At 45.7% G+C, this 14,219-nt stretch overlaps 4 protein-coding genes and 1 pseudogene across 6 annotated transcripts in view; 2 read left to right on the top strand and 3 right to left on the bottom strand.

Annotated features, from left to right (window-relative positions):
* Nucleotides 1-59, bottom strand: part of abcc9 (ATP-binding cassette, sub-family C (CFTR/MRP), member 9) — a 46,017-nt gene extending 45,958 nt beyond the window's left edge. Inside the window, exon 1 of the transcript XR_003598863.1 lies at nt 7-59. The gene's annotated coding sequence lies outside the window, so the exon portion shown is untranslated. The remainder of the gene's footprint in view (nt 1-6) is intronic.
* Nucleotides 60-2,894: 2,835 nt separating this feature from the next.
* On the bottom strand, nt 2,895-8,159 carry LOC114160702 (gastrula zinc finger protein XlCGF17.1-like). Of its 3 annotated transcripts, none has more exons than XM_028043423.1 (4): nt 7,808-8,159; nt 6,815-7,096; nt 5,641-5,814; nt 2,895-4,686 (listed from the first exon to the last, which is right to left on the bottom strand). In XM_028043423.1, exons 2-4 carry the CDS (start codon nt 6,831-6,833, stop codon nt 3,731-3,733), a joined length of 1,149 nt encoding a protein of 382 aa, XP_027899224.1. In that variant the 5' UTR covers nt 6,834-7,096; nt 7,808-8,159; the 3' UTR covers nt 2,895-3,730. The 3 variants fall into 3 exon arrangements, with proteins under 3 accessions (XP_027899224.1, XP_027899225.1, XP_027899226.1); XM_028043424.1 differs by having other exon boundaries at nt 6,815-6,907; XM_028043425.1 differs by having other exon boundaries at nt 5,641-5,811; nt 6,815-8,159.
* A 32-nt stretch (nt 8,160-8,191) lies between these two features.
* Nucleotides 8,192-9,420, top strand: LOC114160709 (histone H1-like; annotated as a pseudogene).
* Nucleotides 9,421-9,580: 160 nt separating this feature from the next.
* LOC114160703 (histone H3) lies at nt 9,581-10,886 on the top strand. The gene has a single exon (XM_028043427.1). The coding sequence runs from the start codon at nt 9,889-9,891 to the stop codon at nt 10,297-10,299; it is 411 nt and encodes a 136-aa protein (XP_027899228.1). The 5' UTR covers nt 9,581-9,888; the 3' UTR covers nt 10,300-10,886.
* A 398-nt stretch (nt 10,887-11,284) lies between these two features.
* LOC114160705 (histone H2B 1/2-like) lies at nt 11,285-13,072 on the bottom strand. The gene has a single exon (XM_028043429.1). It carries the CDS (start codon nt 11,805-11,807, stop codon nt 11,433-11,435), a length of 375 nt encoding a protein of 124 aa, XP_027899230.1. The 5' UTR covers nt 11,808-13,072; the 3' UTR covers nt 11,285-11,432.
* Between the last annotated feature and the right edge of the window lie 1,147 nt (nt 13,073-14,219).

Genomic DNA, 14,219 nt, shown 5'->3' with positions numbered 1-14,219 from the left:
TCTCACCAACATTTTCAGCCTTACAGAGAAGATCTCTGGCGGGAATTAAAGCACAACAAAGAAAAAAAAATCACCTGCCCACCTGATCCAGGGGCGTAGCTAGACACAGGGCCACGCTGGGCCCCCTGACTGGAGTTTAAGTTCAGACTAATGTATTTATATGTTAATGTCAGGATTTATAATGGGTATAATAGCAGCATTCACCAATCTGATAGTTGAATAAAAAAATAATAGATAACAATAAATATCCTTCTTGTTGAGCTCAGATGTCTATTTATTCAAGAATTTAGCAGCAAAAATGGGTTTTGACTTGAAAGTAATAATTTTTTCAATATATATTTTTCAACTGAAATGAGATTAATTTTGATTAATTACAGCCCTAAACACAGTCCTAGAACCTGAGTTATGATTGTTTTGGATTTTTCATTATAGTTTATTTTCATTTTGTTGAGACTCTTTTGTCCAATTCAGTTAGTTTTTGTTGTTTTTATTAGTTATGGAAGTACTTTTAGTTTTTCTGTTCTTTGGTTAATTTTTAGGTGCAGAATAAAAAGTATTGTGATTCTGTTGGTAATGAATCATTTTATTGTTTTATCAGTTATTGTTGATCAACAAACTGATTCTGATGTTTTTAGTGCCGTAAATCGCCGACAGCTGACGTAAACCGATTGTGTGCTGGGGAAAAAATTACTTATATCTATAAATATATAACTTAACAATATAAATATTTTGTGCGTTTTAGTTTTATAAACGCACAAATATAGTTACATTTATTTATATTTATTCTCCATTACTGTTTTCATTTCAGTTAACGAAAATGTTTCTCAATTTCAGTTTTTGTTATTTTGTTAGATTTAGTTCACTATAATAACCTTTATTAAAGATTTATTAACATCTTTAAAAGAAAAAAACAAAAACATGTTCCCTTTATTCGCCTCCAGGGTTTTGTGACATTCAGTTTTCGGACCAACGTTTTGCTGCAGAAACATTCTGAATAAAGGTCAGCGGTTCTGGATGGAGAGCCTGGGACTCTGTTCGCTGCAGCCGGACCAGAGGAAGAGCAGAGGTGGGAGGATTTGTGTGTGTGTGTGCGTGTGTGTGTGTGTGTGTGTGTGTGTGTGTGTGTGTGAGAGAGGAGATTCCCATCTGCAAGTGTTTCCCAGGAAACAGTGAAGGGAAGACGCTGACCTCCATCTTCTACATCCACACAATCATTTCCTGTAGGCTCTGACCCAAACTTTAAACCCGACGTTAAAGTCAAATGTTTTACAGGAAGACATGTCGCTTCAGGTCCTGACATCATCTACCAGAGAAGAAGAAAAACACAACAGTAGGAGAAACCAAACACCTTTAACCCTGACGTCAGTTTCACTGTGACCCAATAAAATGGAGAGTTTAATATCAAAACTTTTCTTTAGATGTTTTAAAGTTGGATCAACACTCCCTAAATGAGCTTATTGGTATTAAATTTGTGTTTATGTTTCCAGCATCATGTCATGTTGAGGTTCCAGCGTGAGAAACATCAGAGCTTGAGGCCGGTACAGGAAGTGACTGTTCTTTCTGCAGATAAAAGAACCACTTTAAATTACAAATTAATCATCTCCAGAGAGCAAAACCAAAACACCAAAAATAAAAAAGACTCAACTTCCCATAAATATGTAAGGATCCCAAATTCCTCCCAGCAGGAAAGTCTCCTAGGTTTGAACTTTATCAGCAGAAATATTCAAAAATGTTCATTTAATGGAAAAGAAAATGTGTTAGCCTTTCCTAGAATATTAATGTTGCTTCCTTTTCTAGTTCAGAAGTCGTTCTCAACGTTGCTTATAGAAAGAGCAAAGTCCATACAGCTGCACATTTTGGAATTTCAAAACTGAATTTGCTTAATGTGACAATTTCTAAAGCAAACTTTGTTTTTTGATAAAAGTTTTTAGGATATAATGATTTTTTGGTTGTAACAAAATTGCTTTATTTTGCAAAACTGCAACAGAAACACTTAAGCAGAAAGAGACACGTCTATAGAACAATATTCTAGTAGAAGTAAAAGTGCAGGTTGAACAGATTTACTCAAGTAAAAGTAAAAAAGTGGACATTTTGAACTTCAGGAAATCAAATGACTAAGTAATTTTCATCTTAAGAAAACAAAGTGACTTTTGATAAGTCTAAAATACTTTAAAAGTTCAAGTCATATCAAATACATTATTTTATTCTTTTGTTGTCAACATGCTTTGGTCCAGAAATAAAAAATACTGATAGTTTTTCTTCAAACCAAATCTGAATCAGGATAATTCAGATTATACTAAATTAATAGTTATTTGAGCCAAAACGGTGGAATTATTTAAAATAAGGATAAATGGGGAATGTCTTGAGTATCTGAACTTCTACTCTAGCAGAGAACGTGAGTACTTTTGACTTTGGATCTTAATGTTCCCACCACTGTGGTTCTGATCCGGAGGATCCTCACTGTGGGAAGACCTGGGTCCAAACCGCTACAGACAAGCACCAAGAGGGCATCTTAATAAAACCGCATCAGATGATGCATTTAGAAAAACTCAACTTCAAAACTCTTTTCAGAAACTTTTCAGCCCAAAAACATATTTTTTATTTATCATTTACTGGAGTGCAAAAATCTCCCGCTCTTCAAGTACCTCAAGTCAACACTAAAACTATATTTGTTAGTTTAAGTGAGCAGAACATTTAAGCAGCTACAAACAAATAATCGTATTTTATTTTGTCTGGTTGTCTGACTATAATCTATAATCGATTCTGGTCAAATTACAGTCAAATCCTTGCATGCAGAGTAAATCTGCTCAAATGATTGGTTTTAATTTCATATGACCGAGACAATGTCGCCCTCTTGTGCCGAGGCAAAGAATAATAGAAACAGACCAAACTTGGGACTCAAACTGTTTATTGGTTTCTCCATTTTATAACATTAACATACAAATATCTGGAATAAATCTGATCGTTATTTATGGAAAATTGGAGAAAAAAATCAGTGTAGGAGGATCTAACACAGTTTTAGATAAATGTATTGATTCTGTGGGCCATTTTGTCAAAACAGTCAATAAAACATCAATAATTAAATATTAAAGATTAGGAAATAAGCACAATTGAATTGATAAGCAATATATTGAATATCTAACAAAGAAATTAAGTGGAATCAGTTTCTGTACATTTACATTTTCAAGCAATCAAGAAGACTGAATCCAGTTTTAAAAATACCAAACTGTTGTGCTGTGATGGTGCCGAGGTTGAGCACGACCCACATATCAACGGTCGACTCCCAGCCTGGCGACCTTTGCCCCTTGTCTTCCCCCTTCTCTCATTACCCACTTTATTGTCAATTCACTATCAAATAAAGGAAACTAGAGCCAATAAAACCTTTAAAAAACAAACTGATTTTTAACGGGTTTTTTTATTCTTATTTTGCATAAATAATATGCAGCAAGCAGACTCTTGTAAATAACAGAAATCATTTCAAATAAAACTTTCAAGTCATCATTGTTAGATTATTTAGTTCTGGATGAAACTGAATCTATGATGTCATTATTAGAGGATAATTGTGTTAATGATTCTTTATAAACCCAGTAAAGATTTACTTCCAGGTTGTAAAGCATCAGCTCAGCCGTTTTACTGGTGGTGAAAACAAAGAAACATACTTTTATGGCAATATTGGCCCAAAGTTTTTGTTTCTGATCCAAACCTTCTCAACAAAGCGACCGCAGCTTGTCTATGGCTGCGATGTCTCACCTGTGTGGGTTTTGGTGTGAGCTCTCAGTTCGGTGCTGCTGATGAATTTTCTCCCACACGTGTGGCAGTCGAACGGTTTCTCCCCGGTGTGCCTCCTCACGTGATCCTTCATCTGGTGCAGGCGGATGAATCTCTTCCCGCAGTGCTCGCAGGCGTGAGGTTTGTCGCCCGTGTGCGACATCGTGTGTCGGTTCAGCTTCGAGGCGTTGACGAACTTGTTGCCGCACAAGCGGCAGACGTACGGCCGCTCGCCCGAGTGCGCCCTCCGGTGGCACAGCAGGGTGTTGCTGTGTTTGAACTTCTCACCGCAGATTTTGCAGGAGTGCGGTTTCTCGTCCGTGTGGATGGTCATGTGCCTCCTGAAAGCCGACGGGTCGGCGACGCTTTTTCCGCAGACGTTGCAGAGGTACAGCTTCTTGTCGCCGTGGGTTCTCGTGTGGAGTTCAAGATGGTCGCTTCGTCTGAACGTTTTCCCGCACGTCTTGCAAGCGTGCTCCTTCGTCCCGGCGTGGGTCCTCATGTGGACTTCCAAAGACAGACGGAGCCGGAAGATTTGTCCACAGCTTTTGCAGGAAAGCGGCTTCCTGCCCGTGTGAGTCCTCATGTGGCGATCCAAACCGAGCTTCGTCAGAGCCTGGCCACAAATGTGGCAGAAACTGGCCTTCGCCCTGCAGAGGTTCTTCTTGCTGGAGGCGTCGGGTTTCAGAGACTCTGGAGCAGACTGACTCTCCACACGCTTCAGCTGCACCTGCTCTCCCTGTTTGCTGGTGCAGGGCTCTTCCTGGTCCTCCTCCTTAATGGCTGTTGCCTCTGGATAATCCTCCTCCTCTTTTTTAATCTTCTCATCAGAAGTGGAACTCCTCTCCTCGTTAGAAAGCTGCTCGTCAGGCACAAACTTCTCTTCTTCTTCTTTAATGTCACGTTGTTGCCGGAGGTCTAAAAACAAAAAAGGGACAAGAGATTTCAGTCATTCAAGTATCTTTAAAGATTACTGTGGACAGCGATGCTGTGGGCAGGAAGGATTTCCAGTAGCAGTTGGTCTTGCATTGGTTGTGGGGAGGCCTCTGACTGAAGACTGTTGCTGTATGACAGCCTCATGACCATCACGACACGCCAACAGCTCGACATCCAGGCGGCAGAGACGACATTCCACAGTGACGGGTCCTGGATCACATCATTAGCTGTTAGCATCTCTGCTAATCCGCCTCCTTTGCTTTTGCAGTTCCTCTTTAAGCAGGAGGGTTGTGATCAAACTGACTTGTTTTGAGCTTTGTATCATTTCTTGGATAAAACCAAAACAGTTCAGCCTCAAATAGAGGGAACGTAGTTTCCACTGAGTGGAAAATGTTTGGGTGGCAGCAAAACATTATTGAAGAAGGTTAGCTAAAAGGTGAAGCTAATGATGGAAGGAAAGCTAATCTTGTAGCATAATCTGCATCAGCGTGCTGCTGTTCTTGTTTTGCTCATTCACCGTAGCTAGCGTTAGCGGCGCTGCTGAGGCCTTTTAGTGTCGAGCCGGTTTTTCAGACAGTTTTTATTCTGATGCTGTTTAGACATTAGTCTGACGTTTTCCTGAGGATGTCCTAAAACGCACACCGTACTGCTCAGCAACTCCCCAAGCAAGGCTGACATGTAAGGAGGGTTGTAGAGAAATATGAAGGAGAAGGTGAGCTCTTATGGAGCTCCTTTCTGCTTCTGAAGGAAACCAAACGTTTTCAGAGCCACGTGATTTGTCGATCACGATGAGAGGAATAAAAACAGTTAGAGCCTTGCAGGTAAACGAATCTGTTCCCATGTTTTGGAGCGGGAACTGATGATCTCAGCCCCGAAACCAACTCGATTCTGGTTCCAGTTCATCACCCGAGAACAGATCTGACATGTTTTCCCTACCTGCTCTGTGCGCATCAAACTCGGACTTCATAACATCGATCATCTTCTGCTGAAGGCGGCTCTGCTCCTCACACCGAACCACCGTGTCTTCGCACGCAGAAAGCACTTCCTCCCCGGCCGCCGCCAGCCGCTGCGTCAGAAACTCCCTGAAGCCGCGAAGAGCCGCCATTCCTGCTGCAAATGACGCAAAACAAAACGCAAAGCTAAGCTAACTGTCTGCAGAGGAGCTAGCAGCAGCTAAAAACCAATGTTCGCGTTGTTTCTCTGTTGTTTGTGCTGCTTCCTCTTCTTCTGAATAGTGAGCCTCGTGGCGCACTACCGCCACCAACTGGCGAGGAGGGGTATTGTCTTTGTCAGGCCAATTACAGCGCTGCAAAACTAATGCCTGAAAAAGCTGATTGATTTGGTAATTGAATTGAAAAAAATAGAAAACAATTTGATGTGTCGGTCAAAGTCACACGGACTGATATAATTCAATGTTTGTTTCTGATGGCTTTGATTATTCTGGCATAATAGAGACGGAAAATGACCAACAATTGGGTATCAAAAATGAAGATAGCAAAGGATTTTTACAAAATTCTTGTAAAAACGATATATTTTGATCCACAGAATGAACAGCTGTAAAACGGACAGTCACAAAGGGCGCCTGGTAAAGGTGACACATATTAAAAAGAAATCATTTATTGATCCCAAAGGAAAAGTAAATTTAGTCGTAAAACTCGTGTTATTCAAGGCTCTTAAAGATTTCTTTAGTAAATGTTGATGGTTGTGGGCAGGAAAGGCCTCCCGTAGCAGGAACTGTATTTTCATCAAAGCAGTTACATATTGGTTGATCTGACAGAGACTGATCAATCAATCAATCAATCAATCAATCAATCAATCAATCAAATTTTATTTGTATAGCACATTTCAGCAGCAAGGCATTTCAAAGTGCTTTACATCATTACAAACATAGAATAATCAATCATTAAGTCAAGTTACATCAATAAATTTGTAATTGATTACATTTCAAATACAATTCTAAACAGGTGGGTTTAGGTATAGTTCAATGTTTATTTCTGTTCATTTAGATTATTCTGGCATAGCCAAAGTTTAGATATCCAAAATTAGAATAGCAAATATTGTTGTTTTTTTTTACTCTAGTAAAGTGACATATATTTATGTTAAGCATCACCTCCAGGCTCCACGGTCATCCCCAGAACAGAAAAGCCTCATTTATTGACTTGTTGATCCGTTTTAACCGGCTGCTTCTGATGAACACCAAATACTGGAGACAAACAGAGAAGTAGCAGCAACAGTGAAGCATGGTGGTGGCAGCATCGTGCTGTGGAAATGCCTTTGAGCGGCGGCGGCAGCAGCAGCAGCAGCAGCAGCAGCAGCAGCAGCACGGCCTGGAAGGTTTCTGGAGGTAAAGGGACGTCGATGCAGAACAACTTCAGCAAATCCTGTAAAGAGACTGTCAGAGGAGATTTATTAAGACATGGACTCCCTCCAACCATCCAAGAGCTGCAGAAATACGTTCACAGACAAGCAGGTGGATAATCTGGAGAGGATCAAAACAACACAGAGGTCAAAGTTTGAGACACAAGAAAAACACATTCAACATATCGACAAATTTAGTCTAAGACACCAAATGATGCTGTCCGTATTTACGCTAAGAACAGCAGCTAAAGGGATGAAATGCAGCTGCATGTGAATGTAGAAGAAAAGTGACTAATCAAACATGAGCTTTAAAAAAACTCCCACTTAAGCAGAATAAAAGAAAAATGCACAAAGTTTTAGTTTTAGACATTAAACGGTGAAAGAAACATGATAAAATCTCTGAATGTAAAAAGCTGTGTGCAACAACAGTAAGAAAAGCAGAAAACTCTGGGAAAATCAATAAACATTCTGACATAAAAATCAACCATTTCCAAAAAATGTTGCTGAATTAGAGATGAGCTGTTTCGCTTCAGCGAGTGAAGGTGATGAATCAGATCACAGAGCAAAGCCGAGCAGTAAGATTGCTCAGCTGTTTTTATTTGGTGTTTAGGAAGAGCAGAGACTGATTTATTAGATTTGTGAGTCAGAAAGTGGCTTGAGTCCGCAGTCGGTCCTCCGTGTTGACCAAATGTGTGCAGGAAGAGAGGACTGCTCCGGAGAAACGAGCCCTGACCGGCTTACTCACCGACAGCGTCCGTGTGTTTACTGCCAGCAAAAACCTCCCCGGTACCGGTCCAACGAACGGCACTAGCGCAATATTTTCACCTGTGTTATGCTCCAACATGCCTCTGCTAACGGAAATGACACATTTCTAGTTTATGTGAAGCGATTTTATGTATTTTGGGAGACGAAATGTGTAGAAAACCCGGCGCTCGCTGCCGCAAATCGCAGCGTGTGCGACGGGTCTGAAGGGTCCTGGGAGGAAAAGAGGAAGTCCTGCGAACCAAACCAGAGGTCAGTGTTGAGACGGGAGGCTTTTCTTCCGGTTCTCGTAAGATTTACGTGCCGAGAGTCGAATTAGTTTGTGGTTTTGAGCGTAAAACGAAGCGGAGAAAACACAAGTGTGGCCATGTTTGCGGCGGCGGCGGAGCGCTCGGGCTGGGTTGTCTCTTCACGGTTCTCATGGATGTTATAAGCGCCGCCTGCCGCCCAGAGCCGGACACGTCGAGAGGGAGACCGAGCGAGAAAGAAAGAAAGAAAGAAAGATGGCAGAAGAAGCTCCAGCAGCGGTGAAAGCCCCGGCGAAAGCCCCGAAGAAGAAGTCCGCTCCCCGGGCCAAGAAGGACGGACCCAGCCTGTCCAAGCTGATCGTGGCCGCCGTGGCCGACTCGAAGGAGCGCAAGGGAGTTTCTCTGGCGGCGCTGAAGAAGGTGCTGGCCGGGAAGGGCGTGGATGTGGCCAAGGCCAACAAGCGCATCAACACGGCCGTCACCAAGCTGGTGACCGGAGGAACCCTGAGCCAGACGAAAGGCACCGGGGCCTCGGGCTCGTTCAAGCTCGCCAAGAAGGAGCCCAAAGCGGCCAAGCCGGCCAAGAAGGTGGTGAAGAAGAAGGCTCCGGCCAAGGCCAAGAAGCCCGCCGCCAAGAAGGCCAGCACCCCCAAGAAACCCGCCGCCAAGAAAGCGGCGGCAGCGGCCAAGAAGTCCCCGAAGAAGGCCCCGGCCAAGAAAGCCGCCGCGGCCGCCAAAAAGGTGCCCAAGAAGAGCCCCAAGAAGGCCGCCGCCGCCAAGAAGCCGAAGGCCGCCAAGAAGCCCGCGGCCAAGAAAGCGCCGGCCAGAAAGCCCGCGGCCAAGAAGGCCAAGAAGTAAACATCTGCCCCAAAACACCGCTTCATGCACCAAAGGCTCTTTTCAGAGCCACCACCTGCACACCTGAAGGCATCGTTCCTCCCTCCCTCCCCCAGTAGAGCTGCTCTGTGCTGCACTTGGGGCCGCGCTGTGTTCAGGCAGCGGCGTCACAGACATGGAGCAAATGTGGAGCCCCATGTCCTGAGACGGAGGAAACCATGTTGGGTTTCTCTAACGTTGTTACACATTTGTAGCGAGTGTCTAACATTTCTCACCGGCTCACAGTGTCACACTTGACTCTTTATTATCGCAGCTCGGTCCAGTTCGGCTGGATTCTAGGATTTTTACCTAGAAACTGTTTTACTGTTGATTGCAAAATATTCACCTGCTTTCATTCAGCCGACACAGTAACGTGATCAATGGAGTTATGGTTCAGCCACAGTGAACCTTCTCATTCCGATATCATACTGAATTATTTTTCTACTCTATCTTTTTAAGAGAAGCCTGTAAAGTAGTGAAACAACGAGTTTGTCCTCATTTCGGTTTATTTCTTGGGCTGGTGGCCGGAACACTGAACCTTTCGAAGTGCAAAGAACTGATTTAATGTTCACAGACGTGAATCTGGAGCCGTTTTACTGACATTGTGCGCAAATGATTGTTGTCCTCGATCATTTTAACACTGAGCAGTGCAGTTAGAAAGCAACGCGTTTCGTAACAAGGATCCGCTCGCAGAAAACCCAACTTTCTTTTCCCCGAAACTGTAAACGCCTCCTCCTTTGTTAGGTAGATTTCTATCGCGCTTTATTTTGAAATTTCAAATCTAACCAATAGCCGAGTCCGCTGCGTTTCACTGCGTCAGCAATGTGAGCCAATCAGAAGCTCCCTCGCGCCCCCAGCCTCCCTATAAAGCCCCGCCGCCCGACTGGAGGATTCATCCGTTCACCGTGTGAAACGTGAAGCAGAAAAGCGAGTAAGCGCGATGGCCCGAACCAAGCAGACCGCCCGCAAGTCCACCGGAGGGAAGGCTCCCAGGAAGCAGCTGGCCACCAAGGCCGCCCGCAAGAGCGCCCCGGCTACCGGCGGAGTGAAGAAGCCTCACCGCTACAGGCCCGGCACCGTGGCTCTGCGGGAGATCCGCCGCTACCAGAAATCCACCGAGCTGCTCATCCGCAAGCTGCCCTTCCAGCGCCTGGTGCGAGAGATCGCCCAGGACTTCAAGACCGACCTGCGCTTCCAGAGCTCCGCCGTCATGGCTCTGCAGGAGGCCAGCGAGGCCTACCTGGTCGGCCTCTTCGAGGACACCAACCTGTGCGCCATCCACGCCAAGAGGGTCACCATCATGCCCAAAGACATCCAGCTGGCCCGCCGCATCCGCGGAGAGAGGGCCTAACCGCGCACACGGCCTCCGCACGGAACCAACGGCTCTTTTAAGAGCCACCGACGTGCCGACAAGGACAAACTTTCTGCTTCACGTTGAGCCACAGCTGTGCGAACACAACATACGACACGACACAAACAAACACTGACTTCGACACGTTCACACGCTTCAGGAGAACATTTACACGACACGAGACGAATCCACAACACGAACCGCTGCGCTCGAACACTGCCACCTGCTGGCGGTGTTACAAATCACTGCTGTTAAGATGCACCAATTATTGTCTAGCCTGAGGAAACAAGCCCTTCATTCATTGGGAAATCCGAGAATTGATTTAACCGCCTTATTCAGCTGCTTGCGTCACTCACTTCTTCAGAGACACAAACCCGCCCACTTTGAAAATCTGTATTTTATTTTTATAGACCAACTGAACAATAAGCAAGGAAGATTTTAACAAAAACCTTGCAAACACTAAACTCACCAAGTTGCAGCATTTTCACGACTCGACCACGTTGAACCTGGACTGAAAGTGGCTGCAGAGCGCGAAGCATCAGCACGGGAACACGGGAACACGGGAACATGAGAACCTAGACTTGGACTGACTTTATTGTCATTTTGCATGCACAGGGTGTATACAGAACGAACTTCCGTTGCATACGGCTCAGGACAATGTTTTGAGGTTCCAATGTTACGAGGTTCCTCCAGAATAAAATAAAATAAAAGAACGCTGCAAAAACACTGATTTCATGGCCCTGTCTAAATCTGCTTGGGCCTTAATCCACAAAGGAGGTCAACATGTGCAAAGGTGGATCAAAATGTGGAGATCTTTCGATCAGGGTGGATTTAAAAAGCTCCAATATCTGAGAAATTACATGAATAAATGAACGTTGACAAAGCTTAAGGCCAGCAGAGTCGGAAACTGTCCAGCTTAAAACCTGACGTGTGAAGTCGGTCTGTTGAAAACCCGCTGTCCACATGAAGCAGGGCCAACGGTAACTAATGGATTATTAAACCTTTCATTTTACACATTTGAACCGAAATGAAGTCAACACAAGTGATGGTTCTGATCGGACAGGCTTTTCTCCCAGGTCCATTTGTGTGGCCCTTAAAAGGGCCTTTGTTGTTGTTGTTGGGAAGCGGCAGCTTCACTTGGAGCTGGTGTACTTGGTGACCGCCTTGGTGCCCTCGGACACGGCGTGCTTGGCCAGCTCTCCGGGCAGCAGGAGGCGCACGGCCGTCTGGATCTCCCTGGAGGTGATGGTGGAGCGCTTGTTGTAGTGAGCCAGGCGGGACGCCTCGGAGGCGATGCGCTCGAAGATGTCGTTGACGAACGAGTTCATGATGCTCATGGCCTTGGACGAGATGCCGGTATCGGGGTGGACCTGCTTCAGCACCTTGTACACATAGATGGCGTAGCTCTCCTTCCTGGTCTTTCTCTTCTTCTTGCCTCCCTTGCCGGCCGTCTTGGTCACGGCCTTCTTGGAGCCCTTCTTGGGCGCAGACTTTGCGGGTTCGGGCATCCTCACGGCTTCCTGGGAAACAGCGACAGCGAATGATGTGCGCAGGCGCGTGGACGCCTCTTATACAGGCTGCACGCTAATCTCGCTGCGCCGTCGCCTCGATCTGATTGGCTCAGCTCTTGACGCGCTCCAAGCGGCCGCTGGCTCTCCGTCTCTCCGTCTCTCCGAGCCTCCGAGCCCCGCTCCGGCTGTTCTGCTGCGGGGCTTCATCACGGGCCCCTTTCCTACCCGTCATCGCCGACCTTGGGACTCAAAGGCTTCAACTCGTTTGCTGCTCTAGCTGCACTCATTCTGGCTCGTCTCTGATGTAAAACCGAACAGAGGGCAGCGGAAACGCTCCGTTGAAACATCCCCGGATAACGACACGTGAAAGCTCTTGGTCTCTTCCTCAAGTCACATTGTCCTCTTGCTGATGGCCCCCAGTTAGATGTGATCACAATACTGCATAAAACACAACTAAAGGCTCAATGAGACAGTCACTTGGCAAATGATAAAGTCATAGAATGAAATAGAAAACATTCACGGGCTGATTGATCCAAGACTTTCCAAACACACAGAGACCGAGCCGCCGCCTCATCTGCAGAGCTGGCTCCGCGGTCGGTGTGGGCCCAGAGTCTGTGGAGACGGTGGTGGAACAGGGGACACCGTCTAAACCCAGGCTAGTCCTGGAGAACACCAGCCGTCCTCTGTACGCTGTTTTCTCCAACCAGAGGAGCCCCTTCAGGGACTGGTTCCTCTCACTGGGCTGTTCCACCGAGAGGATTAAAAACTGCTTTGTCCCACGGGCCGTTAGGCTTTATAATGCTGAAAGGGAGGGAGACGGGGTAACTAGTATTTTAACATATTTAAGCACTTTTACTAGACCTCGTTTTAGTGGTCATGTATTTATTTATTATATTATTGTATCTTTTATGGGTGTCCCCAGCTGTACGATTTTAATGCTGTGTGGATGTGAATTAATGTGTGAGCAACAGATAACCTCAGTTTCCCTATGGGATTAATAAGGTTTAACCTAACCTAACCTAACCCATCTCAAGCACCTTCTGTCTTAAACTGGCCTTGTAGGCCTCAAGCCTAAGGGTCTTAAAATATGCATAATGCAACATGAGACACACAAACTATACATCCGTGGCACTAAAACACATTAGAAGAAGACCAACGGATGAACCTACAGTAGGTTGATCCGTTCTGTCTATTATGGACAATAAACAGCAGCCTCTCCACCACATAGTGGACAGACAGCGGAGCTCCTTCTCACATAGGCTGCTCCAGCTCCGCTGTCGTAGGGACAGATACAGGAAATCCTTCCTGCCACATGCCATCTCACTGTACAATAAAAGCTAAATCATTGTTCTGCACTAATCAGTCCGATTTTGCACAACTGCACTGTGGCACACTGCTGTACATATATTTACATATACATATCTGCATTTTGAATCCTTGCAAGGACTGCTCTAAGCTGCTTTTATATTGACAGCATGTCATTTTATCTTTATCTTGTCTACAATTGCTACTCAGTGGTGGTCGGTGTGTGTGTGTGTGTGTCTTGTCTCTATGCTGCTGTAACTGCGGAATAATTTCCCTGCTGGGATGAATAAAGTCATTCTATTCAATTCAGATCCAACTATAATGTTACTCTAGTTTCTGCAGACAGCTGGCTGTGATGATGTCAGGCGAGTTTATTGAACACGTTTACGGCACAAAGTTTACTTGGCAAGAATTTCATGAGAAGCTGGGAAAGGCTCCGGGAAGGAGAAAGGAAAACCTGGGACGTTAGAAAAAGCCATTTAGAAAACAACATGTGTCAGCAACCAGCGCAGAGCAGCCCGGTGTTCTAGTCTCAGCACAGTCTGCGTGTTTCAGGAGTCCAACAGTTAGTCGGAGCAGGAAGCATGAGTCTTGAGAAGTGTGGGTGGCTCTTAAAAGAGCCGTTGTTGTTTGTTGGGTTCGGTTGGGACCGGACCGGATTTAGCCTCCGAAGCCGTACAGGGTTCGGCCCTGCCTCTTCAGGGCGTACACCACGTCCATGGCGGTCACCGTCTTCCTCTTGGCGTGCTCCGTGTACGTCACGGCGTCACGGATCACGTTCTCTAGGAACACCTTCAGCACGCCGCGGGTCTCCTCGTAGATCAGGCCGGAGATGCGCTTGACTCCGCCGCGGCGAGCCAGGCGGCGGATGGCGGGCTTGGTGATGCCCTGGATGTTGTCGCGGAGGACTTTGCGGTGCCGCTTGGCGCCGCCCTTCCCGAGTCCCTTGCCTCCCTTTCCACGGCCACTCATGATTCTCTCGCTGTGCGTCGACGACGAGACACTGACTGCGGAAGGCTGGGCGTCCAGATTTCAATACATGTCGCGGACCTAAGTGAAGACAGTCGGCCAGACACGTTTCTACTTCCGCCTCAAGTTGCCAAC

The sequence above is a fragment of the Xiphophorus couchianus genome, chromosome 17 (assembly GCF_001444195.1).
Source record: "Xiphophorus couchianus chromosome 17, X_couchianus-1.0, whole genome shotgun sequence".
Classification (NCBI taxonomy): Eukaryota; Metazoa; Chordata; class Actinopteri; order Cyprinodontiformes; family Poeciliidae; genus Xiphophorus; species Xiphophorus couchianus.
This window is presented reverse-complemented; position numbering and strand designations above follow the sequence as displayed.